The sequence below is a fragment of the Hyperolius riggenbachi genome, chromosome 6 (genome assembly GCF_040937935.1).
Source record: "Hyperolius riggenbachi isolate aHypRig1 chromosome 6, aHypRig1.pri, whole genome shotgun sequence".
Classification (NCBI taxonomy): domain Eukaryota; kingdom Metazoa; phylum Chordata; class Amphibia; order Anura; family Hyperoliidae; genus Hyperolius; species Hyperolius riggenbachi.
The window spans coordinates 20,561,405-20,587,395 of record NC_090651.1 but is presented as its reverse complement, the minus strand read 5'-3'; the positions used below and the strand labels follow the sequence as shown (position 1 = coordinate 20,587,395).

Genomic DNA, 25,991 nt, shown 5'->3' with positions numbered 1-25,991 from the left:
CGCCTCTGTTTGGGGCTGTTAGCGCTGGATCCCTTCTGCTGAGAAGGACAGGGGAAGCCACATTGGGGTCCAGAGGGTTCCCCCTCCCGAAGTAAGGACTTTGTTTGTTTCCTTTTGTTTTTTAGATATTCCCTTTTAAAGCCACAGGTTTGCTTTAAAATGTATTAGATATGTATGCAGAACTCTGTATATAGCAGGGCTGTAGAGTTGGTACAAAAATCTTCCGACTCCAAGTCCGACTCCTCAGTTTCTGAAACCACGACTCCGACTCCGGGTACCCAAAATGGCTCAGACTCCGACTCCTCGACTCCGACTCCTTAGTCTAATACTTAACAGGACTGTGGATTTTGTACAAAAATCATGCAACTCCAACTCCCGACTCCGACTCCTCAGTTTATGAAACCACGACTCCGGGTGCCCAGAATTGCCCCGACTCCTTGACTTCAACTCCGACTCCACAGCCCTGGTATATAGTGTACCACAGCAAAATATAGTGTACCGCAGTTTAAAAAAAACAAAAAAAAAACTACAAGGTTTGAAAAAAAAAAAGGGTTTGGCTTGTTCTCACTTGTTTCTGGTTTGTGCGAATATGTTCTCGCGATTAATAACAGGATTTATGGGAAACATCGTTTACGAGGGCCGCGCCTGTAGTTTTGCAAAAACATGGCGAAATGTACAAATGGAGTAAGCAAAATTCATTTTTTTTCGAAATCGTACTTGCGTATAACAGCAAATGCGGTTATCAAATCAGAAGAAAATCTGTGCCACCAAGAGTATACCGATGATGCAACCCATTTCGGGCCTAAATTGGTCATATGTATCCGTCGGATATGCTGCAAGATGTAGGGCCGACTTGCACGATCGGGGGCGTGGCAGTAATGGTGTGTGATAATGCAACAGAACCCTCAGCGTTGTTTCACCCAATATAAAATGTTCCCCCCGATGCCCGCTGCAGTATACTTTACCTGTCCGTGTCCGCCGCTGGCTCTGTCTTCATATACGTGCCCCATGTGGTGACATCACACGTGACCACATATACGCCAGCAACCACGTGGGGCGTTTGCATGCAGACAGAGCCAGCAGCAGGTAGGGACAGGTAAAATATACGCAGTGTTCTCCCCAGAAATTTTTTCCAGCCGGGTGGCAAGAAAAAGTAGCCGGGTGGGGCGTGATAACAGAATGCAGGGCTGGCGCTTCTCTGCATACAGCAGAGGAGAAAATGAGCCGATGACAGCCGGGTGCTCACCAAAACTAGCCTGGTGGAGCACCCAGCTAAAAGAGCCTGGGGAGAACACTGTACTGCATAGGGAAGGGTGGGCATTTTACTGTAGGGGGGACAACGCCGGGATGGCGGTTGCGGTGTCACAAGGCCGATTCCCAAGGGATTTCATGCTGTGGTGTGTGGGCAGGTAACCGATTTCTCTACGATCAGAGAGAAATCTGTCTCTTGGTGGAACTGCCCATACATCTGATATATGGGCACCTTTAGAGGATGTACAGGGGACAGGTGGCACAGTGTTTCAGCTTGTAGACAGATTCAAGCTAATGCTGGGATTACACGTTGCGTTTTTAAGGTCGATTTTCCGTCCGATTCTCTTATCTTTTCTTATCAATTTCCAATCACTTTTATGAAAAATCGAGGGATAAAATGATCGAAAGTGAGATTGGACATGTCGGAAATGATCTATCGAACCGTGGGCAGCACGGCGGCATAGTGGTTAGCGCTCTCGCCTTGCAGCGCTGGGTCCCTGGTTCGAAGCCCAGCCAGGTCAACATTTGCAAGGAGTTTGTATGTTCTCCCCATATAGCAGTGGGTTTCCCCCGGGCACTCCGGTCCCCTCCCACATCCCAAAAACATACAGATAAGTTAATTGACTTCCCCCTAAAATTGGCCCTAGACTACAGTACTTACACTACACAATATATAGACATAGGGCTATGGTAGGGATTAGATTGTGAGCCCCTCGGAGGGACAGTTAGTGACAAGGCAATATATACGCTGTACAGCGCTGCGTAATATGTCGGCGCTATATAAATACTTAAATAACTCTATCTGCCGAAAAAACGTATGGTGTATTCCCAGCATTAGAACCAACACTCCCTATGGGCCTTTTTCCACTAGCCTGCGATTTGCGATTTGATTCTGATCGCAAATCGCAAGGTACATTAAACTAATGGAAACTGCAGCAGCAATTTCCATTAGTGCGATCCGATTGCGATGCGATTTTGGTCAAAGCGCAATCGTCATCCTGCCGCGTTTTGTATGCAATTGAGCTGTACTATAATGAGTATAGTAGCTCAATCGTAATCGCAATCACATGGTGGAAATTAAAACGCGATTGCGATCGCGATCGGAATCGCGATCGCAATCGCATTTCATAGTGGAAAAGAGCCCTATCTTGTTAATTTGGTGCTACCTGTAGAAGCAAAAATAGAAACAAATCAAAGATGAATTACAGTAAGCAAGAGGATCCTTTCATCTATCCCGGCCGACTTTCTCCTAGAGCAATTGCCACCACAAACATTATCGGGTGGGGCGAGTTATATTCATTAAGGTGAATGGAATTCCAATCTTAATTTCCAAAGCAGCCTTTTTGTCCTTTAACCTGATTATATCCAATTGTCTCCCTCCAGACAGTATAATCCATTCATGCTGTATCTTGGCTGTGGGTAAATAAGCAAACAATGGTGTGGAAATGTGCAGCTGCCTTTCACTACCTGAGAACAGGTGTGAAGTATAGTCCCAGCCTTCCTTTCACTGCATCAAAGGTGACAAGAGGAGCTCCTCCCTCTCATTATAATATTACATGAGGTGTGAACAGAGGCTGCTGCACTCCCAAGACCCCTCCAGGCTTAACAGCCAATCACTGGAGGTTTCACTGTCCTCACAATGGGAAGGTGATGACTAATGGATTTGACATTGATATGCTTTTAGGTAGGCATACTGCTGGTAGATGTGGTAATTGCGCAATATTTACCTGATATTGACCATTAACTGTCCTGCCACTATAACCCACTAAGAGTATTATTATTGTTAGTGTTATGTGTTTATACAGCGCTGATAACTTCTAATGCACTTTACAGAGTACATAGTCATGTCACTGACTGTCCTCAGAGGAGCTTGCAATCTAATCCCACCACAGTCATAGTCTAATGTCCTACCATAATCTTATTATGTATTTATATAGCAGTGACATCTTCTGCAGCACTTTACAGGGTACATAGTCATGTCACTGACTGTCTTCAGAGGAGCTCACAATCTAATCCTTCCATAGTCATAGTCTAATGTCCTACCATATTATTATTATGTATTTATATAGCACTGACATCTTCTGCAGCACTTTACAGAGTACATAGTCATGTCACTGACTGTCCTCAGAGGAGCTCACAATCTAATCCTACCATAGTCATAGTCTAATGTCCTACCATATTATTATTATGTATTTATATAGCACTGACATCTCCTGCAGCACATTACAGAGTACATAGTCATGTCCCTGACTGTCCTCAGAGGTGCTTGCAATCTAATCCTACCATAGTCATAGTCTAATGTCCTACCATATTATTATTATTATTATCATTATTATGTATTTATATAGCACTGACATCTTCTGCAGCACTTTACAGAGTCCTCAGAGGAGCTCACAATCTCATCCCACCATATTCCTAGTATAATGTCCTACCATATTACTATTATGTATTTATATAGCGCTGACATCTTCTGCAGCATTTTACACAGTACATAGCCATGTCACTGACTGTCCTCAGAGAAGCTCACAATCTAATCCTACAATAGTCATAGTCTAATGTCCTACCATATTATTATTATGTATTTATATACAATGCAATTTCCTGTCAGAATGATGGTCGAATTGATTATTTCTGACAGGTCCGATCTGATTTCTGATCGATTTTGTATAGAAGTGTTTGGAAAATCGATCAGTTAAACTATTGGAAATAATCGATTTGACCGTCCATCTGATGGGAAATTGCATCGTGTGTACCAGCCATGGTATCCTATAACGTGCGATTCCAATTGCGCCTAGGTTCTCAACATGTGGTACGCATATCCCAGGGGGTACTTCTGATGGTCCCAGGGGGTACTCAGGCTTGATATGCTTAATCTAGCATAACAAATTTAGAGTTTCAGGAAATGATAAATTGGTGTTTTAGTTAATGAAAAGCAATGGTAAAGGCTTGGAAATTGTTTAGAACCAATCATCATGTACTACAACTAAATATATATTTGTCAAGGGGTACTTGTGATAATGTTTACTATGCTGGGGGTAGTTGGTGAGTACAGGGTTTTAAAAGAGGTACATTCCAATAAAAAGTTGAGAAACTTCCATAGCGGATGGTCAGCTGCTGTTAGCTGACTGTAGATGATGCGACAATCAGATCCGAGTATGTTATAGAATCAGATGAAAATCAGTGCAGCAGCCAGCATGCCTGATCGACGATTAAACCGATTTTGAAATCGGTTGCATGTATAGATAAAGCATGCTGGGAAATGTTGGGCTGACGTGGTCGATCGGCTGCACAATTGTAGCGTTATTATGATGACTGGCGAATGGAAGGGAACCCTTGGCTGCTGTCCCCTCATGTAAATGTGCCCCCCTGGTGCCCAGGCATTCAAATTTGACCTTGTTTGCTGCTTTTATACTCTAGGCGCATGTGTGATGTCACACACGTGCTATAAGCGGCAACCATGTGGGGCGCACAGGGAAAGCAGCGGACTAGACTGGGAGCAGCTGGTGCGATTTCATTGCACGGGCAGACAGCGGCAGAGGCGGGGCTAGGTGCCTGATTCCCGAGAGATCTCATTCTGAAATCAATCAGGAATCGGCCTGCGGTTTATGGGCAGCAGACAGATCTCTCTCCGATCAGAGAGTTAGAGTGCCCATACATCTAGCAGTGATGGGCAGACTCGACCAAGAGACAAATCTCTCTGATCCGATAGAGATCTGTCAGCTTCCCATACACTGCAGGCCGATTCCCAATCGTTTTCATGCGATCGATTTCAGCATGAAATCTCTCGGGAATCGTCCGAGTCTGCTGCATTTGCCACTGTTACAGTGTGTAAATGTACATGTGGGTGTTTATGCATTACCTGCCGTATGTCACGGTGCCCAGCCATCTCCCAAATCCACCGGCCTTCCATTAGCCCTATACACGCCGCCGCCATGGTGTGTGTGACGTCATCGTGGATGGGGCTAGTGGAGGACCGGCGGATTCGGCAGATGGACGGGCACCGCGACACGGGACAGGTAATGTGTAAACGCACACATGTATGTACATATATACACTAAGGAATAGCACCAGGGGTTTCATCGTGTTCGTCGTTCGTCCTGATATTGCACGCTGTTACCACCACGCATCTGATCGAGCAAGTCGGCCCTACATCTTGCAGCATGTCTGAGCGATACAATTTCGGGCCGAAATTGGTTGCATCTTCGATTGAGCATGCACTTGGCGGCACTGATTTTCATCTGATACGATTATAATAATCGGACGGTTAATTGGCCGCCAAATCGCCTGATGTATGGCTCTTGGTCGATCTGCCCATACACTGCTAGATGTAGGGACACCTTTCCACATGAGCAACAGACCACACCCACAATGCATGACTTTATCACAATCACTGGACTTCATCTCATGATGGGTCTTTTGTCATTGTAATTGTGCAGAGTATATAAGCCTCCTTCTCCTCACAGCACTCCTGTCTTCCTTTCAGAGATCTCCAGACTTCTCCAACTGCCAGTATCTATGCAAGCTGTGCTCAGTCCACATTGAGAACGTCCAGGGAGCCCACAAGCACATCAAGGAGAAGCGTCACAAGAAGAACATTCTGGTAAAAAGGGATTTTCTGTCTGTCTGCCAGCTGTCGAGTTTCGGCGTGTTAGTGTTACTATAGTAAAATGCAATGGTTTTGTTATTCCTCTCAGAAGTTCTATCGTGGACTGAAGAATTTGGTAAGTAGAAATATGAAGGTATCTGAGATTGTTTAACTCTTAAGGCACCTGCAGTGAGAGTGATATGGAGGCTGACATATTTATTTTCTTTTAAACAATACCAGTTGCCTGGCTGTCCTGCTGATCTCTTTGACTGCAGTAGTCTCTGGATCACACACCTGAAAGAAGCATGTTGTTAATCTAGTCAGATTTCAGTCAGAAACATCTTGTTCAGGATCTATGGCTAAAAGTATTAGAGGCAGAGGATCAGCAGGGCTGCCAGGCAACTGGTATTTCAAACAAACTGGTAAGAGGAAACAAAAATGGCAGCCTCTATCCCTTTCACTTCAGGTGCCCTTTAAGGTGCCTATTAACAGTGCAATATTTTTCTCAGATGTGCTCGTTAAGTTGAATTGTACAGCAAACCATGCAATGTAGATAGACAATTGACATGAAACGATTCTATGGTTGATTGCGATACAGAATTCTATTGATCTGAATGTTGGATTTCACAATCGTATCTGAAGAAAGTAAGTTCCTTAATCGACCCGCTTATGGGAACAATCCATAATTACCATCCTGTTACTTACAATCTCGTAAATCTGTTTGAATGGTCCTATCTGAGGAATATATTGTACGGTTAATGGGCAGCTTTATTTTGATCGTATGTCTGTGTTTCAGGTGATGATCATCTCATATTGAATATAATGTGCTGTATTTTCATGAAGGTCATTTAATAAAAGTAAAAGTTAGATGTCTGTAGTTGTGTTAGTGTATTAGCGTAAAAAGGGAGTTGAGTAATACATATGATACACTTTATTTGCCCTTCAAGTAGTTTCTGGAGGGATGGACAAATGACCAATATACTATCACAGTTAACTGCTTCAAAAACACAAATGTTTAAATGGGACCGTGGTTTAAAAGCATGTGGTTGTTCTAACTTCCTGTGATCACATGACTTCCTGGACACCAGGAAGTAATCAGCATTTTCTTTTTTTTCTATTTCTTGTTTTTAATGAGGTTCCATCATAGAAGAAATATTGATACAATTAATATAGTTGAAGCAATGTTAGAAGATTAAACATTGTATGTGAATGACTTAATAAAGTACTCAACTGAATACTAACCTGAAGTAATCAGCATTTTCTGAGCGGTTGTTTGTTCCTGACATGTGCCCTGACTGCAGTGATCGCATAGACTTCTATAGAGAACATTAGCCAGGGACGGGTGTGAGTATATGTATGTATGAGATGCTTTGTATTTGTATTATCGGTAGTTTCTTAGAGAATTATATTTCAGGAACGAAACTGAATGTATTTTCCAACTTTCTATCATGTAAATGTTTGGAAGCTGAGCCCCTTTAGTCAGGATTTGGTGAAGGGAATCAGAATTAAAGCTAACGCTTTGAGGAGCTATGAGAGGATTTCACCGTGTTAACGATCATTTATTGCAAAAATGTTTTAAATCTGAAAAATATATTTTATTGGCTAAAGATTCAGATCCAAAAGGTAGACTTTTACATTAGTCGATCTTTTATTATTATTATTATTATTATTATTGATTTCTGTTGCATTTCCTCAGTTGGGTACACGGTGGCAGGGCCAGGCCGAGGCAGAGGTGAGAGAGGCTCCAGCCTCAGGGTGCAGTGTAGGAGGGAGCGCATGGCTGGGCTGAGGCAGAGGCGAGAGAGGCTCCAGCCTCAGGGCGCAGTGTAGGAAGGGGCGCACAACTCACTCAGCTATCATTCCCCTGTTGTGTTTGAAGCAGAGAGAAATAAGAAAAGGAGATACACGGCAGTGACTGCAAGCCAGATAACTAGAGATTAAGGTGTTTGGGGGCCCTGGGGCACCTATTAGTCTAATAGCAATCAGTGTGTGACGGCTGGGGTGGGAGGGATGGGGGGGGGCGCACTTTGGTGTCTCAGCCTTGGGTGCTGGATGACCTTGTCCCGGCTCTGCACGGCGGTAACAGTGTTCAATATTGTATTGACCCACAGACCCCGGCAAGTGCCCAACCCCCCCCCCTCCCATTATGCCCCTTGCCACCAGATCGACCATTGGAGAGACCCTCTCTGATTGAGTCTGATTAGAGAGAGATGTATTGCCTGCCCACACACTGCTGGCCGATTCCCAATAGATTTTAGCATAATCTCTTTTCAAAATGATCCTGCTGCCTCCCTCCAAGTGTATATGTGTGTCTTCCTCTTCCCCGCCCCACCCTCCCTGTACCTGTGCACAGTGTTGAAGGCTTTCCTGTCATGACAGCACAAATTCTGGCTTCCTCGTGTGTGCGGCATCACCACATGCATGTATTGACGTTGCCACGTGTGCCTGTGGTACAGGTGCTTGCGGAGACACCGGAGGCCAGGATTTCTCCGGTATGTAAAAGTTGAGCCATTAACACTGCACGAGGGCAGAGGGCACAAATGCACTCAGGGGGACACTTGCTGTGCAGCCGTTAATCATCGCGATATTGAACCCTGTTACCGCCGTGCACCCGGTTGAGCCATTGCAACCGAGATTTTCCAGCATTCCAATCAGGCCTTTTGACTGATTTCAGGTGGCCATGTTATGGTACCTCCTATCTGATAATATTATTGGTGGGAAAGGCTGTTCGCCCTGCAAAATGGAGTAATGTATGGGGCACCCTAAGCTTTCAGTATATTGCGAAACCTTCTCCAGACTCTCATCCTATGTGTGTGAGCGAGTCTGGAGAAGAGTTTACTATATGAGAAACTTTTACACCTTCTGTTATCCAGTAAATAGTACCTATAAATGGTATGGCAGATAGATGGCTCGGTAGATAATTTCCGACAGGTCCAATCATTTTTCTGATCACTTCTATACAAAATCGATCAGAAATCAGGAGGTTACGGACACCGCATGGAGGCTGCTACAGGACAGGTAACGGATAAATACACACACAGGGGGCACATTATACATTGCGGTGGGGGTTTGGTCGTCCTGTCGCTCGCTCGGAAATTGCCGCCGTACCGCCACACACCCGACCAAGCAACTTCGGCCTGACATCTTGCAGCATGCGCGATAGACAAAGCGACAAATTTCTGTCCCGAAATTGGTCGCTTTGTCGGTTGGGCATGCACTTGGCGGCAACAATTTTCAGCCAATTCGATTATAATAATTGAATTGGATGGTCGATTGCTGCCAAGTCACCTGATGTATGGGCACCTTAAGTCTCTTATACTACATGAAAGTGGTAACATTTGTGATTGATTGTACAGTTAGATTGCATGGTGTGTGGCCACCTCAGGCATTACATCTATCAGTTCTGGAATCATTTAATTACAACAATCCAGACAAGCAATCACTTGATCACTGGCTGAGGGGGTTACTGATCCTACACAGAGCAGATTTATAATAGGATTAGTGATTGGGAGGTGATTGGAACCCCCCATCACTCTCTTTGATTTTGAAGTGCTCACTGGCATCTGCAACCAATTCATTAACGCTGCATACACATGCCTAATCTTTACAAATGACGGCAGTGTTCTCCCAAGATTTTTGTTGCAGCCGGGTGGCATGAAAAAGTAGCCGGGTGGGGCGCAATGAGAGAATGCAGGGCTGGCACTTTTCTGTGCAACTCTGCTTACAGCATAGGAAGAGGTGAGCCGATGACAGCCAGGTGCTCACCAAAACTAGCTGGGTGAAGAACCCGGCTAAAAGGGCCTGGGGAGAACACTGGACGGGTCGTCAGTCCCCCAGGGCGGCCGGGGCCCTAAGCGGATCTGTCAAAACCAGCCGTACCAGCCTGCCGACAGACTACACACCGGCAAACTGTCGGCAGAACGGCCGACCCCGGGGGTCTGATGACCCGTCGTTTGTAAGGATCTGCATTAGATCTGTTGTTCTTATGGAGATCTTTGTTTCTCTTTCTTTTTTTTTTTTAACCTTTTTCGATGTGACTTGCTCTGTGGAAGCTCTAAGCCTGGTTCAAACCTTCAATTTTGATTGGCCATTCACTGACCAATTTTACCACTGCCATGTAGTATGAGAGCTTACCTATGAAATCTGTTAATAGTATTCAAAATCTGTTAGCCCTTATATTATACGGAGGTAGTAAAATCGTCCAGTCATTGGCCAATCTAAATTTGCATGTGTGTACGCTCCTTAAAATGGCCATATAACAGGTAATTTTGCAGGCCAACTAACCTTTCAATTCATATAATTTTTCCACTTTGGTGCAGCAGCTTATTGACCAATGTTTCAATTGATTTCTGAATGTAAGTGCTTGATTGGTAAAAATCAATTTTATTGGCTCAGGAAACATATATTCCCTTTCACCAATTAGTGCTGCAGAAGATAGTGCCGGAGGTGTGCACAGGAGCAAGCCCAATCCTGCACAGCTGTGCTTCAGCTACGCGACTTAAGGGGCCCATACACCTAATGATTTTCCCGCCGATATAAAGCAAATTCGATCACTGTGATCGAATCTGCTGTGAAATCGTTGCGCAAACGCTGACAGAACGATCGATTTCCGTCCGAAATCAATTGTTCCCGTCGATCCGTCTGTGCGGAAGATTTTGCTCGATCGCCGGCGGGTCAGGAGTTCGAATGTCCGACAACCGACGCTAGCTGCAATACATTACCTGTTCCGCTGGCGCGTGTCCCCGCTCTCTCCGCTGTCTTCTTCTCCGCGCTTGGCTTCGAGTCCGGCTGGCTTCACTGAACTTCCTGTCCCGGCAGGAAATTTAAACAGTAGAGCGCCCTCTACTGTTCCCCGGACAGGAAGTTCAGTGAAGCCAGCCGGACTCGGAGCCCAGCGCGGAGAAGATGACAGCGGGGACTCGCGCCGGCGGAACAGGTAATGTATGTGGGGGGGAGGGGGGGGCGGCGGCAGTGGCAGCTTCACAGATTGTGATCGGTTTCATACTGAAATCGATTCACAATCTGTTTGCAGTAAAGGCAGCCATACGATCCATCTCTGATCATATTCGATCAGAGAGGGATCTATCTGTTGGTCGAACTGATGGCAAATCGACCAGTGTATGGATACCTTTATATCTACGTCCTCGTGGCTTAGATGAAGTTACAGAGGACGTAGATATACTGTAGTGATGGATAAAGTGGTTAAAGCAAAATCTATCACAAAATTGATCTGAAACAATTTGGACATCTACATACGATGCAATCCGTCTATCTGATGGAAGATTGTACCGTTTCTGATGGAAAATTTGTGCGATTCGATTACGCTTCGATTTACGATCAGATTAAATCCAACATGTCCGATAGAGATTCGATGTACCATTGTGCAATGGCAAATCGAATTGAATAGAATCCCGATCGGACATGTCAGATTTAATCGGATCGTAAATAGAATCGTAATCGAATCGCAAAGAATCATATTGTGTAGATTGGGCTTTAAATGTAATGTGTAATTCAGTCTATGGCTAGCATTTATTGATGTCACAGCACAGAAGCAGGCATTGACTTCCTTGATGATGTCATTAGGTGCTATAGTTGATCACATGTGCAATTGCTGCTACACTATTGTTCTATAATACTCCCACTCCCTTTCTATGCAAAATTGACATAACAGGCTGCAACAATAGAATACCCAAACAACTGGGGGTGACCCAAAACAGGCTGCAGTCACCCACATTTCCACATTAATAGCTGGACGGGTCAGCAGGCTGACTATGCAGAGGTCAGTGTGTGTTGGTGTAAATACAACTTTTATTTACCTTTATCTAGGAAAGGTATCGAGCCTTTAGAAAGTGACAAAGTCCAGGTTCCCCTCCCAGGTGCTGCTCTATAACCCCTGTGACTGAGGCTACATCCAATCCTCTCTCTTTCTTTTCTTTGGATTCTCTTGCTTACTGGAGGCTTAAATGGCATAGTATTGGTGGCTGGATAGTGTAAGTGGTGGCTGGATAGTGTAATGGTTAAGGGCTCTGCCTCTGACACAGGAGACCAGGGTTCAAATCTCGGCTCTGCCTGTTCAGTAAGCCAGCACCTATTCAGTAGGAGACCTTGGGCAAGACTCCCTAACACTGCTAATGCCTATAGAGCGCGTCCTAGTGGCTGCAGCTCTGGCGCTTTAAGTATGCCAGGAGAAAAGCGCTATATAAGTGTTCTGTGTTTTGTTTGATTAGGTGTGAAAATATCACCTAGGAGAAAACGTGAATTGAATAAGGGGTGTCTCTCTATCCCCCCCTTCCCCCCCCTCCCCCCCATTAACAAATCCATTTTAATGAGTACACACTTCAAAAGATACCGTTTAGAGTCTAGAATGAAGCTGAGCCTTCATTCTCACTACACATAGTATGGAAATGTTCACCTACAGAATTTGTACAAATCAGGAGTCTATACATTATCTTCCACCAAGCGCTCAACTTTATTGGGCGATCAACAACAGTGTGGTCGATTGAAAGTCTATCGACTAATGGCCTACACACTACAAGCAAGATCCTACACGATTCTCCTTCACAAATCGAGTGGCGATGTTGTGCCTCCATTTTCTGAAACCAGAAAAGTGGACCTGAACTCAGAACTTCTCTCTGCTCTAAAAGACACACAACAGCATAGTAACCTTTAAACAAAAAAAATGTCTTTGTTACAGCTGATACAAATCCTAACATAAATCTGCACCATTTTTACTTCCTGATTCATGGAAGCAGACATATTGTTTACAGCCTGTGCTTTCAAATGAGCTTATCTGCCATAGGCAGTCATGTGACACAGGGGAGAGATCAGATTACAACTAGTGATTAGACACAAATGAGGGGGAATTAAACAGGCTAAACTCTCTAAAAACATACATGGTGCATTTCTCTATATATTTCTTAAAGTGGAACTTCAGCCTAAACAAACCTACTGTCATTAAGTTACATTAGTTAAGTTAATTAGAATAGATAGGTAATATAATCTCTTACCCACCCCATTTTAAAAGAACAGGCAAATGTTTGTGATTCATGGGGGCTGCCATCTTTGTCATGGGGGCAGCCATCTTTTTGGTTGAAAGGAGGTGACAAGGAGCAGGAGACACAGTTCCAACTGTCCTGTGTCCTGATCACCCCTCCCAGCTGCACACGCTAGGCTTCAAATGTCAAATTCAAAATATAAAAAAAAAATGCACCAAAACAGCAGAACGAGAACAACAACATCAGAAATCCCATCATGCTTTGCACAGCATTAGGGGAAAAATGCCCGGGCAGTTTTTTTCTGTGCAGCTAAAAATGAGGCTTGTATAAGAGAAACAAAGTTCTGATGCTGTGAAACTGTTAAAGAAATACAAAGCCTTTCCAGTGCTGCTGAGTCAATTTTTAGTCTGGAGGTTCACTTTAAGTCTTGTGTAAGAGTTCAGGTCCACTTCACGCTGCGTACTCACCGCCTGACTGGTCCTGCGACGTCCCCTTGACGACGGTCATCAGCGACGCCTCTTCCTGCTGGCGGGTGTGCCCAATGTCACACAATGCTACACGCCATGTGCGAACAAGACTTCAAGCGATCACGGTACTTTGCGTTGGAGTCGTTGGCGATCTTAGCAATCCAATCTGCTGTGACGGTCATTATTGTGGCACGACGCTAAGCGGCGTTGGCGGGGCCGCGCACCTGTACCCACGTCGCGATATTGTTGAAACGACCACTCGGCGCTCAAAAAAACGTTGGTCGTCAGGTATATTGTGGGAAAATTGCACTGTGGGTACAAAGCGTAACTGGAACTCGCTGCAGTTGTGTGGCTGATGTGTGCAAGTGTGCAAATCATTTATTACTATTACTTCTGAGCATTATCCCTCCCTTTTTTCTAGATTTGTGTGCATCCATATTTTTTTTCAAGGGCAAGTCGTTTTTGGCTGCTTTGTAATTGTTTTATGATTTTGTTTAATAGGAGAAGCAGGAAGAGAACGAGCTGAGGGCGCTTCCACCTCCGTCGGAGGCCCAGATAGCAGCCCTGAGCGCGGCTTTAGTAAACGCTGCTAAGGAGCATGGGATATCTCAGGAGGACTTCCTCTGCAGACAGGAAATAGTGAGCCGAATGGAGAAAACCATTCAGGTTAAATTGCCTGGTAAGTCATTGCTTCTGTGTTGTAGACTGGGAAGTATTTGGCAGAATGTATGTTGGGTATTTGGGTGCAGTACACATTGCATTTTCGGTTGTCGGCAGCAAAAATTTTAATTTTTGAAATTATTCAAAATTTTTATCAAGTTGCGTTCAAACTGAACGTTTTATTAAAGGGATACTGTAGGGGATCGGGAGAAAATGAGTTGAACTTACCCGGGGCTTCTAATGGTCCCCCGCAGGCATCCTGTGCCGGCGTAGCCGCTCACCGATGCTCCGGCCCCGCCTCCGGTTCACTTCTGTAATTTCTGACTTTAAAGTCAGAAAACCCCTGCACCTGCGTTGCCGTGTCCTCGCTTCCCCTGATGTCACCAGGAGCGTACTGCACAGGCACAGACCATACTGGGCTTGTGCTATACACTCCTGGTGACATCAGCGGGTACGAGGACATGGCAACGCAGGCGCAGGGGTTTTCTGACTTTAAAGTCTGAAATTCCAGAAGTGAACTGGAGGTGGGGCCGGAGCATCAGTGAGTGGCTGCGCGGGCACAGGATGTCTGCGGGGGACCATTAGAAGCCTCGGGTAAGTTCAACTCATTTTCCCCCGACCCCCCTACAGTATCCCTTTAAGGCTGAACTGAAAGGGATATGGAGGTGGCCATATTTATTTCTGTGGAGTGTTTGTTTACTCCGTTTTCCTAGGACAATAGAAAAAATAACTGGTCTACCAGAATGCTCTGGGAGAGGAATTCCGCATAGCTAAACAGCCTAGGCTAAACATCACTGGGGGGTGGGGCTACATACCATTATGTAGCAATATATAGATAATAAGTGTTTCTGATGCTGAAACCAGAAACAAGTACTGTAAAAGAGGGTATCCTAAATAATTTACTGCATTCTACTATATGTCACAACAGGGCCTCTTTTATGTAGATTTCATTTGTTGTTTGTTGTAGGAGAGATGGTCAAAATGGTTCTTGATGGCAACAACTACTTTTAACCTGCTGAGCGGTCTGGACGAGCTCAGCTCGTCCAGTACCGCCGGAGCCTGCCGCTCAGGCCCTGCTGGGCCGATTTGGCTCAAATAAAAAGCAGCACACGCAGCCGGCACTTTGCCAGCCGCGTGTGCTGCCTGATCGCCGCTGCAGTGCGGCGATCCGCCGCATGCAGCGGCGAAAGAGGGTCCCCCCAGCCGCCTGAGCCCAGCGTAGCCGGAACAAAAAGTTCCGGCCAGCGCTAAGGGCTGGATCGGAGGCGGCTGACTGACATCCATGACGTCGCTCCGCTCGTCGCCATGGCGACGAGGTAAGCGAAACACGGAAGGCCGCTTATTGCGGCCTTCCGTGTTACTTCTGGCCGCCGGAGACGATCAGAAGAACGCCTCCGGAGCGCCCTCTAGTGGGCTTTCATGCAGCCAACTTTCAGTTGGCTGCATGAAATAGTTTTTTTTTTATTAAAAAAAAACCCTCCCGCAGCCTCCCTGGCGATCTTAATAGAACGCCAGGCAGGTTAATTAAGGACCCTATCAAATGAAAAGCTAAAAACAATTGTGTGTGTGTGTGCAGCAGTGGTCCTCAAACTATGGCCCGCGGGCCGAATGCAGCTCCCTGAGGTTTTTTCACTTGCCCCCAAACACAAAATGTATAGCTAATAGATGTGGCCCACTGCACCTTTAAAGGGAACCAAAGCTAACCTAAAGAAAAGATTCTATAAATACCTGGGGCTTCCTCCAGTCCCATACGCGCTGATCGATCCCACGCTGCCATCCACCGCTGCCCGCATCTAGGAGAACCGGCTCCCGTCAGTGACGTCATCGGAGCTGCGCTACGCAGGAGAAGTGCGCCCTCTACGTATCTCTCCATACACTGCTGCAGAGAGCGCACCTCTGCTACGCTAGACTGGCGCCGACTGGCGGCAGAGCGTGGTCCCGGTTCTCCTAGATGCGATCAGCGGTGGATGGTGGCGTGGGAGAGATTGGTGCGTATGGGGCTGGAGGAAGCCCCCGGTATGTATAGAATCTTTTCTTTAGGTTAGCTCTGGTTCTCTTTAAATGTTAGTGCCCTGCATATAGAATAGCAGTGCTGGCATCACCCATCCACATACTGTAGAAACCAGCGGGCAGTCATTTGCTGGCTTCTACATCAGGTGACACTGCTGTCCAACTGGATGGCAGGTTGTCACCTCAGTATGCTTCACTGTCTGGTGCACAAAGACGTTCTCAGGGTGCCGTATGACTGAATGGCTGCTGCTGGGAGGTCTCCTAGACCTAGATTCAATGTAATGTCTTTCAATATCATTTTATGCATGTTCCGGCCCCCCAGCAGCCTGAAGTATGTAGACCCGGCCCTTGACCGAAAAAGTGTGTGTGTGTGTGTGTGTGTGTCCCACATTGGGGTGCAAGGGTGCAGTTATTTTGTTTTAAAACTGTGGATTTCCACTTTATAGACGTATGCTATATGCTTTTATAACATCACATTGTTTTTGTTTGTTTAGACTGTTCGCTCCGTATGTACGGGTCATCGCTGACGAGATTTGCTTTCAAAACAAGTGACATCAACATCGACGTAAAGTTCCCTCAGAAGGTAAGTTACTCCGCTCTACTCCAGACGTTTTGCTTTAAAGTGAACCAGAGACGAAGCACACTCATGTATTTTACCCTATATATCAGTGGGAACATTACAGAAAACATCTACCTTGCTTTCTGTTTCATTTTGAACTGTTCAGCTTGCTTCTTTCAGCCATGATAAAATCCCCAACTGAGCATTCAGTCTAGCTTTGCTCAGGAGTTTTTATAGCTGAGTCTGTCTTCTCTGGTGTCTTTTCAATCCTAAGCCTGCCCCCTTGTGGCTCTGCTCAGGAATTATTATAGCTGAGTCATTATAGCAAAGCCAGGCTGAATGCTCAGTCTGAGATTTTATCAGGGCTGATTAGAAGCAAGCTGAACAGTGAAGAATGAAGCAAAGAGCAGGGTAGGTGTATTCTGTAATGTCCCCACTGATATATATGGTAAAATACATGAGGGTGCTTCGTCTCTGGTTCACTTTAAACACATCCAGGTTTAGGGTCCTCACAGCTTATGGCATTTATCTCTGATACCCAAACACATTAACAAAGTAGATGTTTAAAGGGAAACTGAAGTGGGAGGAATACGGAGGCTGCCATCTTCATTCCCTTATAAACAATGCCGGTTGCCTGGTTTCAGTGCTTATGCTCCGCCTCTTATACTGCAAGTCACTGGCCCAGAAGGAGCTGCAGATCAGATGCTGTGACTCTGTTGGCTGCATGCTTGTCCCTGGTGTGTGACTCAAACACAAATAAAGCCAGAAGCTCAGCATGGCAGCCAGGCAAACGGCATTGTTTATAAGGGAATGAAGATGGCAGCCTCTGTTATTTGACACTGAGCAGCAGTTGGATGGAGGGGGGGGGGGGGTTGGCTTGGCCCAGAGATTGGTGTCTGTTCAGTTAGGGGATGTATAGATTGTGCTTCTGTATCAGTTTCTATGTTTCCGCTTCATCTCCCATTGCGCAATGCACTCAGATACAGCACAGACTGCAGCTTCTATTTGCATCAATGGGAAAAAGAGAACTACAGGATAACAGTGATTTTACCGCCTCAACACACTATCCAAAACTAAAAGTTATTTCTGGAACTGGGCGTGAGGCATGAGAGATTCAGTCATACAGTGCATATGAACTTCATCATGTGCAGCGCTGGTTTCCCCTGTGTGTTTAGTTTTCCTCAATCTATGCAGAAGTCCGACAGGTAGATAAACTGACTTTCCCTGAAAAGTTGTCTTTAAAGAGGAACTGTCAAGAAAATCTTAAAATGTAAAACACATACAAATAAGTACATTTCTTCCAGAGTAAAATGAGCCATAAGTTACTTTTCTCCTATGTTGCTGTCACTTACAGTAGGCAGTAGAAATCTGACAGAAGTGACAGGTTTTGGGTTAGTCCATCTCTTCATGGGGTATTCTCAGCATGGCCTTTATTCTTTATATAGACACTCCCTGAAAAAGATTTATACAAAGATGCTGACCAGCCTCCCTGCTCGCTGCACACTATTTTGGTAGTTGGACGGAGCAACCGCCATTCACTAAGTGCTTTTAAAAATAAAGAAAACCCAGAGAACCCCCCATGAGAATATGGGCTAGTCCAGTGATGGCTAACCTTTGCACTCCAGCTGTGACAAAACTACAAATCCCATCATGCCTTTGCCTCACCGAGTTATGCTTAGAGCTGTCAGAGTATTGCAATGCCTCATGGGACTTGTAGTTCCACCACAGCTGGAGTGCCAAGGTTAGCCATCACTGGGCTAGTCCAAAACCTGTCGGTAATGTCAGATTTCTACTACTTACTTTAAGTGACAGCAACATAGGAGGAAAGTAATTTATGGCTCATTTTACTCTGGAGGAAATGTACTTCTTATTTGTATATGTTTACATGCATTTTAAATTTTAAGATTTTTGCAACATAATTCCTTTAAAGGGAACCTGAAACAAGAGGGATATAGACGCTACCATATTTCTTTTTAAGCAATACCAGTTGCCTGGCAGCCCTACTGATCCTCTGCCTGTAATACTTTTAGCCATAGCCCCTGAACATGCATGCAGCAGATCAGGTGTTTCTGCCATTATTGTCAGATCTGACAAGATTAGCTGCATGCTTGTTTCTGGTGTGATAATAGGTTGTGATCCGCTTTTTTCATGATCTCTTGAGAAAACATACAATGAATGTAATCCTAATCCTACATTTATTTGTTTTTGCTTTAGATGAGCCAGCCAGACGTCCTGATTCAGGTCCTGGAGATTCTGCGTCACAGCTGTAAGTCGCTATAGTCACTTATTGCCTGTATATTGCCATGATTTTGTATTATCTGTGTCTTAGTGTGTAAACTTGTACAGTGAGGGCTGGGGCCCATTAGATACTGCAAATCGCTAAAAGTTGAGCAATTTCAGGGAATTAGATTTTTGGCCCTGTATTCCCTCAATCAAATCGCACCGAAAATGCTGCAGCCACTGCTGTTATGATTCAGACAAATCGCAATTGCGGTAGTGGAAGCTATTCATTAGCCTGGCAGTTTCAAATTCACCAGTGATGCCTCAAAAGCGCAAATCGTGGTCAAAAACGTTCCAATGGGCCCTGGACCTTAAAGAGGCACTCCAGTAAAAAATAATGTAATTAAAAAAAAAGTGCTACATGTATAAATGATGTAGTCAGTGTTTGACCATTGTAAAATCTTTCCTCTTCCCGATTTACATTCTGACATTTATCACATTTTTACTGCTGGCAGGTGATGTCGGTGAAAGTAGCTGCTGCTTGCTTTTTTGGCAGTTGGAAACAGCTGTAAACAGCTGTTATTACCCACAATGCAATGAGGTTCACAGGCAGGAAACTGTCAGACCCATGATCCTGACATCACACTGTGGGAGGGGCTTCACCACAATATCAGCCATACAGAGCCCCCTGTGATCAGTTTGTGAAAAGGAATAGATTTCTCATGGAAAAGGGGGAATCGGCTACTGATTGGGATGAAGTTCAATTCTTGGTCGCGGTTTCTCTTTAAAGTGGATCTGTACTTTTGCACAGGACAGAAGGAAAAGCTAGAGAAATACGCCCTGTGTGTGTTTAGAGAGTTTAGCCTGTCTAATCCCCCCTCATCTGTGACTGATCACAAGTTGTAATTTGATCCCTCAGCTGTGTGATCTGGCTGCCACGGCAGAGCAGCTAATTTGTAAATACAGGATGTTAACAATAGGTCTGCTTTTATGAAAGCAGGAAGTAGACTCACTGCAGATTTAATGCAGGATTTGTATCAGCTGTAACAAAGAAATGTTTTCCTCTAAAGGTTATTATGCTGTTGCTTATCTTTTAGAACAGAGAGGAAGTTCCAGATTTATCATCTCTGCCAGCCTACAGCAAACCTACATGAACTGTTTAGGGAGTTGCACTGAGGCCCTAAATTGGGCCCCTTCCACTCAAATAGAAAGATAATTGTTTACTAACATTACAGTTGTTATTGTTAGCACTATTATAAATCGTTTTTTGGTAAAAGTGGAACTTTAGTTTAATTTGTCAGGCCATTTTAAGCCAAGGGTGGTTTGTTAAGAAGTTAGTCCTTCAATAGAAGTGCTAGACAGGAAGTCGGCTGTGCGCAGCAAATCATCGCTTCCCCTTCTTTTTGGTCTCTGAAATCTCTGAAGTTTCCTCAACAGTTTTCACTTAAAGAGAAACCGTAACCAAGAATTGAACTTCATCCCAATCAGTAGCCGATACCCCCTTTCCCATGAGAAATCTTTTCCTTTTCTCAAACAGAACATCAGGGGGCGCTGTATGGCTGATATTGTGGTGAAACCCCTCCCACTGGAAACTGTGAGGACCGTGGTCCTGGAAGTTTCCTGTCTGTGAACCTCGTTGCATTGTGGGAAATAGCTGTTTACAGCTGTTTCCAACTGCCCAAAAAGCAAGCAGCATCTCCTTCCCCTGACCTCACCTGCCTGCAGTAAAAATGTCACCATGTGATAAATGTCAGAATGTAAATCGGGGAGAGGAAAGATTTTACAACGGGCAAACACTGACTAAATACATGTATACATAATTATTGTAAAAATGAAACACATTTTTTTATTACATTATTTTCACTGGAGTCCCTCTTTAAAGAGACTCTGTAACATGAAAAACCTCCCCTGGGGGGTACTCACCTCGGGTGGGGGAAGCCTCCGTATCCTAATGAGGCTTCCCACGCCGTCCTTTGTCCCACAAGGGTCTCGCTGCAGCCCTCCGAACAGCCGGCGACAGAGCCGACTGTGACTTCAATATTTACCTTTGCAGGCTCCAGCGGGGGCGCTGTGGCTGCTTTCGGCACGGAAATAGACGGAAATACCCGATCTCCGTCGGGTCCGCTCTACTGCGCAGGCGCCGGAAACTTGCGCCTGCGCAGTAGAGCAGACCCGACGGCGATCGGGTATTTCCACCTACTTCGGAGCCGACAGCCATCAGAGCGCCTGCGCAGGAGCCGGGAAGGTAAATATTGACGTCACCGCTGCACGGAGGGCTGCAGCGAGACCCCTGAGGGATGGAGGACGGCGTGGGAAGCCTCACTAGGATCCGGAAGCTTCCCCCACCCGAGGTGAGTACCCCCCAGGGGACGTTTTGTCGTTACAGTTCCTCTTTAAAGAACTGTAGTTAAAATAACAAACTTAATTAAATTGCTTATTTATTATTTATGTATGACAGTTCATATTTATAAATTCTTTAGTCAGTGTTTAGCTATTGTAAATTCTTTCCTCTCCCTGATTTACATTCAGAAATGTATCACTGGTGGAGACATCTTATTCCCGTCAGGTGCACCTCTGTGGAATGTTTGTGTACTGGGAGTTCCAAAGCCAGTAGAAAATATACCTAGTCAGCCAGACTCCATTGTGTGTGCGTGCGTGCGTGTGTGAAAAAAGCCAGTGCTTTATTGGTCACAGTGGAAGGGAGCGATCTGTGGTCACTTTCTGCAAGCCTGTGTACTGCATCAGCGCAGAGCTAACAGTGGGGGCTTTCTGATCAGTATCGAGTGGTGCAAGGAGGTAAACAACCGATATCTGGCAGATGTTCCTCGTCTTCCAGATGTAGTGAAAATCTTATAGTGTATGAGAGGCTTTTAGTCTCTGTTTATCTTATCCGGTTGGCATCCTCCTTATTGAGATCTTCCTGTTACGATTTTTCTATGTCATTGCTTCATATTTTTTCTTCTATTTTCCAGCACTGTTTGTAGAAGTGGAGTCGGATTTCCATGCCAAGGTGCCGGTTGTGTTCTGCAAGGACAAGGATAGGTAAGACGCTGTGCAAGCCAACATATTCCGTAGCGCAGCACAGAGTAAGAAACAAACATGGGGTACAAAGGAATGAAAACAATGATGTACACAAAACATAGAAACTTTTACATGTTACAGAAATGGTAGACATAGTAATTGCAGTGAGCAGTGTAACATGATGAGCAAAATGTAGCAAATTCCAAGAATCAAAAGGGTGTGAGAGCCCTGGCCATGTGAGCTTACAATCTAGAGCAGGGGTCTCAAACTCGTGGCCCGCGGGCCATTTGCGGCCCTCGATACAATATTTTGTGGCCCTTGCCGGCAAAAGCTTCCTTCTAGTTCGCTTCAGTGCTCCCAAGTAATCCGCCGCATCCCCGCAGCTAAACGAGGGCTGCAGAGCCCCCAAATTGCCCAGGGGGCAATCCGCCGGCATTTCCTGGAAGGGGCAGAGCTCTGCCCCTCCTGACGTAAATCGCCGCACGGATCGCCGCCTCTGCCCGCCCCTCTCTGTGAAGGAAGAGTGAGAGGGGCGGGCGGAGGCGGCGATGCGCCGCGATTGTGAAATTCCTTATGCGGCCCAGCCTCATCCTGACTTTGCCTCCTGCGGCCCCCCAGGTAAATTGAGTTTGAGACCCCTGATCTAGAGGAATAGGGAGGAAACAAGAGGTAAGGTAGTACACAATATTTATAGCTAGAGGCAGTGTGGTTTCATTTGTAGGAATAACGCTCAGAAGATACATGGAGGTTAGGTTGCTTAAGTGCACCCTGTATGTATTTAGAGAGTTTAGCCTGTCTAGCTGCGTTTTTACCAAAAACGCAAAATGCATGCGTTTGCTGATTCTGAAGTGCAGCTTGTTTAAAATAAAGATCTTGGGTCTGCGCGATTATGATGCGTTTCAATGTAAAGTATAGGAACGCATGAAAAACGCATAGAAATGCGTTTTGTATTGATTTAACCACGAGTATCTATTTTCAAAAATCAAGACACTTGCCAATGAGAAAAACGCAAATGCATAAAAAACGCACCGCGCAGTGGAAAAGGACACTAAGGCCTCGTTCACATCATACGTGCTTCCATGCGGATATGGAAGTGCGTATGACGTGCTGAAACGCAAGAACCGCAGAAGGGCATAGACTGCCCTTCTACCGTTCACATCTACTGCGCTGCGCAGCAGTACGATGCACTGGGAAGCGTTTGCGTACTGGTGCATGCATTTTGCCCACAAGCGCAGAGCTGATCCCATTTATTTATTTATTTATTGTATTTATAAAGCGCCAACATATTACGCAGCGCTGGACATTAGATTAGGTTACAGACAATATTTAGGAGTGACAAACAGCAATATGACAATACAGGAATACAAGAAAACCAGATCACACACCATAGTATGAGTACAAGGTGATGCTTTGTCAGTCACTGGATTGAGCATGGAGATTAGGCAAGTTAGGTTCACTCAGATGCATAGCATGGGTTCACAGTAATGGAGGTGCATGATCAGGTAGGACACAAAAGGAGGAGGACCCTGCCCAAAGGCTTACAATCTAGAGGGAGAGGTGAGGACATGAAAGGTAGGGGACCAGAGTTCAGCTGTGGGTTTAGAGCACTAGTGAGGGGTGGTAGGCCAGAGTGAAAAGGTGAGTTTTGAGGGCCTTCTTGAAGATGTTGAAGGAGGGGGCTGCCCTATGAGGGAGGGAGGGAGTTCCATAGTGTTGGAGCAGCTCTTGAGAAGTCCTGGAGGCGTGCATGGGACTGGGTGATGCGGGGGGCGGTTAGGCGAAGTTCATTGGCGGAGCGGAGTGAGCGGCTAAGTGTGTACCTCTGAGTAAAATCGGAAATGTAGGTTGGACAGGTTTTGTGGACAGATTTGTAGGTCAGACACAGTATATTGAATCTGATTCTGGACTGGATAGGAAGCCAGTGGAGGGATTCACAGAGGGGAGCCGCCATGGTGGAGCGATGGGAGGAGTGGATAATTCTGGCTGCCGCATTCATGATGGACTGCAGTGGGGCTGTTCGGGTCATAGGGAGACCAGACAGAAGGGCATTGCAGTAGTCAAGTAGTTGCACTGTCAATGGATGGGATCGGCAGCGGTGCAGATGGCGTGCGATCAGATGCGCTGCGTTTGCATCCCACAGCCATCTGCGCTCCTCTGATGTGAACGAGGCCTAACTTCCCCTTATTTGTGTCTAATCACAAGTTGTAATTTGATCTCAGCTTTGCCAGCTCAGGAATCTCAGCTACCTTGGCAGAACAGTTAATTTGTAAACGCAGGATGGTAACCCTTTTTCTCCTTCCATGAAAGCAGGAAGTAGACACAGATTTATTGCAGGATTTGTATCAGCTGTAACAAAGAAATGTTTTTGGTTTAAAGGACCACTAACGCGAAAAAAGTAGGCAGTAAAAATCTGACAGAACTGACAGGTTTTGGGCCAGTCCATCTCCTCGTGGGGGATTCTCAGGGTTTTCTTTGTTTTCAACAGCATTTCCTGAACAGCAGTTTAACTGCCAACTTAGTAAGATACCAGCCGGCCTCCCTAATCACTTGCACGCTATTTTGTCAGTTAGACTTTGTTTTCAACAGCGTTTCCTTAACAGCAATTGCAAAGACAATCCTGAGAATCCCCCATGAGGAGATGAACTTGTCCTAAACCTGTCGGTTCTGTCAGATTTAACTTCCTATTTTTTTTTTTTTTTTGCGATAGTGATTCTTTAAAGGTTATTATGCTTTTGCGTATCTTTTAGAGCAGAGAGGATGTTCTGATTTCAGGTCCGCTTTAAAGAACAAACGACACACATGCTAAGCTAGAAATAAAAAACACATATATAAGTAGATAAATACTACCTCTACTTACATAACAAATGTATTGTGCTATCCACGTAATGATTCTTGTGAATTTTATAAAGGAAAAGCAGAAAATCCTATTCTAGGCAGTGGCCATCTTGCCAAGCTAATGCTGACATCATATCCTCCCTGACTCTTGTTTCCTCCCCTCCCTTCTCTTGCTCATTGTGTATTCATTAGCTGCCCTCCTCCCAGAGTCTTCAGACACTCCCACTGAGGTGTATACTAGGAACTGCACTGTCTTTTTTTTAGTCACCTCAGCTTTGCTTATAAACACAAGTGAGCAGGGGACCGTGTTTCAGAAAAGCAGCTAGGCAGGGAAATAAATGGAAAAGGAGGAATATATTATAGATAAAAAGAACCCCCAGCATGCAACTGTTTGGCACTGACTACTAAAGGGCCAGTGTTCCTAAAGTATGTGATAACTCCAAACCGTAACAGCAGAAAAAGTTTTGCAAGTTTTGAATGCAGGATTAGCATCTTTAGCACTTAATACACTCAGACCAGTTGCTGTTGAAATTTGTTTTTTATGGTGACAATACCGCTTTAAAAAGCACATCCCGTTGCCACATGATTTGTGATTCTTGTTTGATGTTTCTTTACAGCGGGATAGCATGCAAAGTGAGCGCAGGAAATGACACAGCGTGCCTTACCACCGAGCTCCTGGCAGCGGTCGGCAGACTGGAGCACGCACTCGTCCCTTTGGTCTTGGCGTTCCGCTATTGGGCCCGGGTAAGGAATGCTTATTGCAGATGTGGCCCTGTAGGCTCAGACATTAGATGACCATTAATATCTAAACATATGTACAGATGCCAGATTTTAATTTACATTCTGAAATTAATCACAGGAGGCGACATCTTTACTGCTGGCAGGCGCATCAATGCGGAATATTTGTTTCCCCTTAAAGGGAACCCGAGGTAAGAGGCATATGGAGGCTTCCATATTTATTTCCTTGTAAAGAATGACAGTTACCTGGCCACCCTGTTGATCCTCTGGCATAAGTACTGTCAAAACCCTGGAACCAGCATATGGCTAATCTAGTAAAACCTGAGTCAGCTGAGTCAGAGTACCTGATCTGCTGCATGCTTGTTCAGGGTCTGCGGCTAAAAGTAATACACAGGATCAGGGGACAGCCAGGCAACTGGTATTGTTGAAAAGGAAATATATATGGCAGCCTCCATATCCCTCTCACCTCGGGTTCCCTGTAATGCTGAAGCCAGTAGAAAAAATATCTGGTTTCCCAGAATACTCTGGGAGAAGAATTCTGCATAGCTAAACGGTTGTGACATCACTGGTAGGCGGGGCTACATACCAATGTTCAGCAATATATAGATATAGGAAGTGGTTCCAATGCTGAAACCAGTGAGCGATTTTTT

At 45.2% G+C, this 25,991-nt stretch overlaps 1 protein-coding gene across 3 annotated transcripts in view; it reads left to right on the top strand.

Annotated features, from left to right (window-relative positions):
- TUT4 (terminal uridylyl transferase 4) overlaps positions 1 to 25,991 on the top strand; it is a 108,447-nt gene that overhangs the window by 43,770 nt on the left and 38,686 nt on the right. For all 3 annotated transcript variants that reach the window (XM_068238977.1, XM_068238976.1, XM_068238979.1), the window contains 6 exons: positions 5,735 to 5,851; positions 13,800 to 13,977; positions 16,463 to 16,551; positions 18,742 to 18,793; positions 21,720 to 21,789; positions 25,221 to 25,347. In XM_068238977.1, the coding sequence (XP_068095078.1) occupies positions 5,735 to 5,851; positions 13,800 to 13,977; positions 16,463 to 16,551; positions 18,742 to 18,793; positions 21,720 to 21,789; positions 25,221 to 25,347 (633 nt within the window). The remainder of the gene's footprint in view (positions 1 to 5,734; positions 5,852 to 13,799; positions 13,978 to 16,462; positions 16,552 to 18,741; positions 18,794 to 21,719; positions 21,790 to 25,220; positions 25,348 to 25,991) is intronic.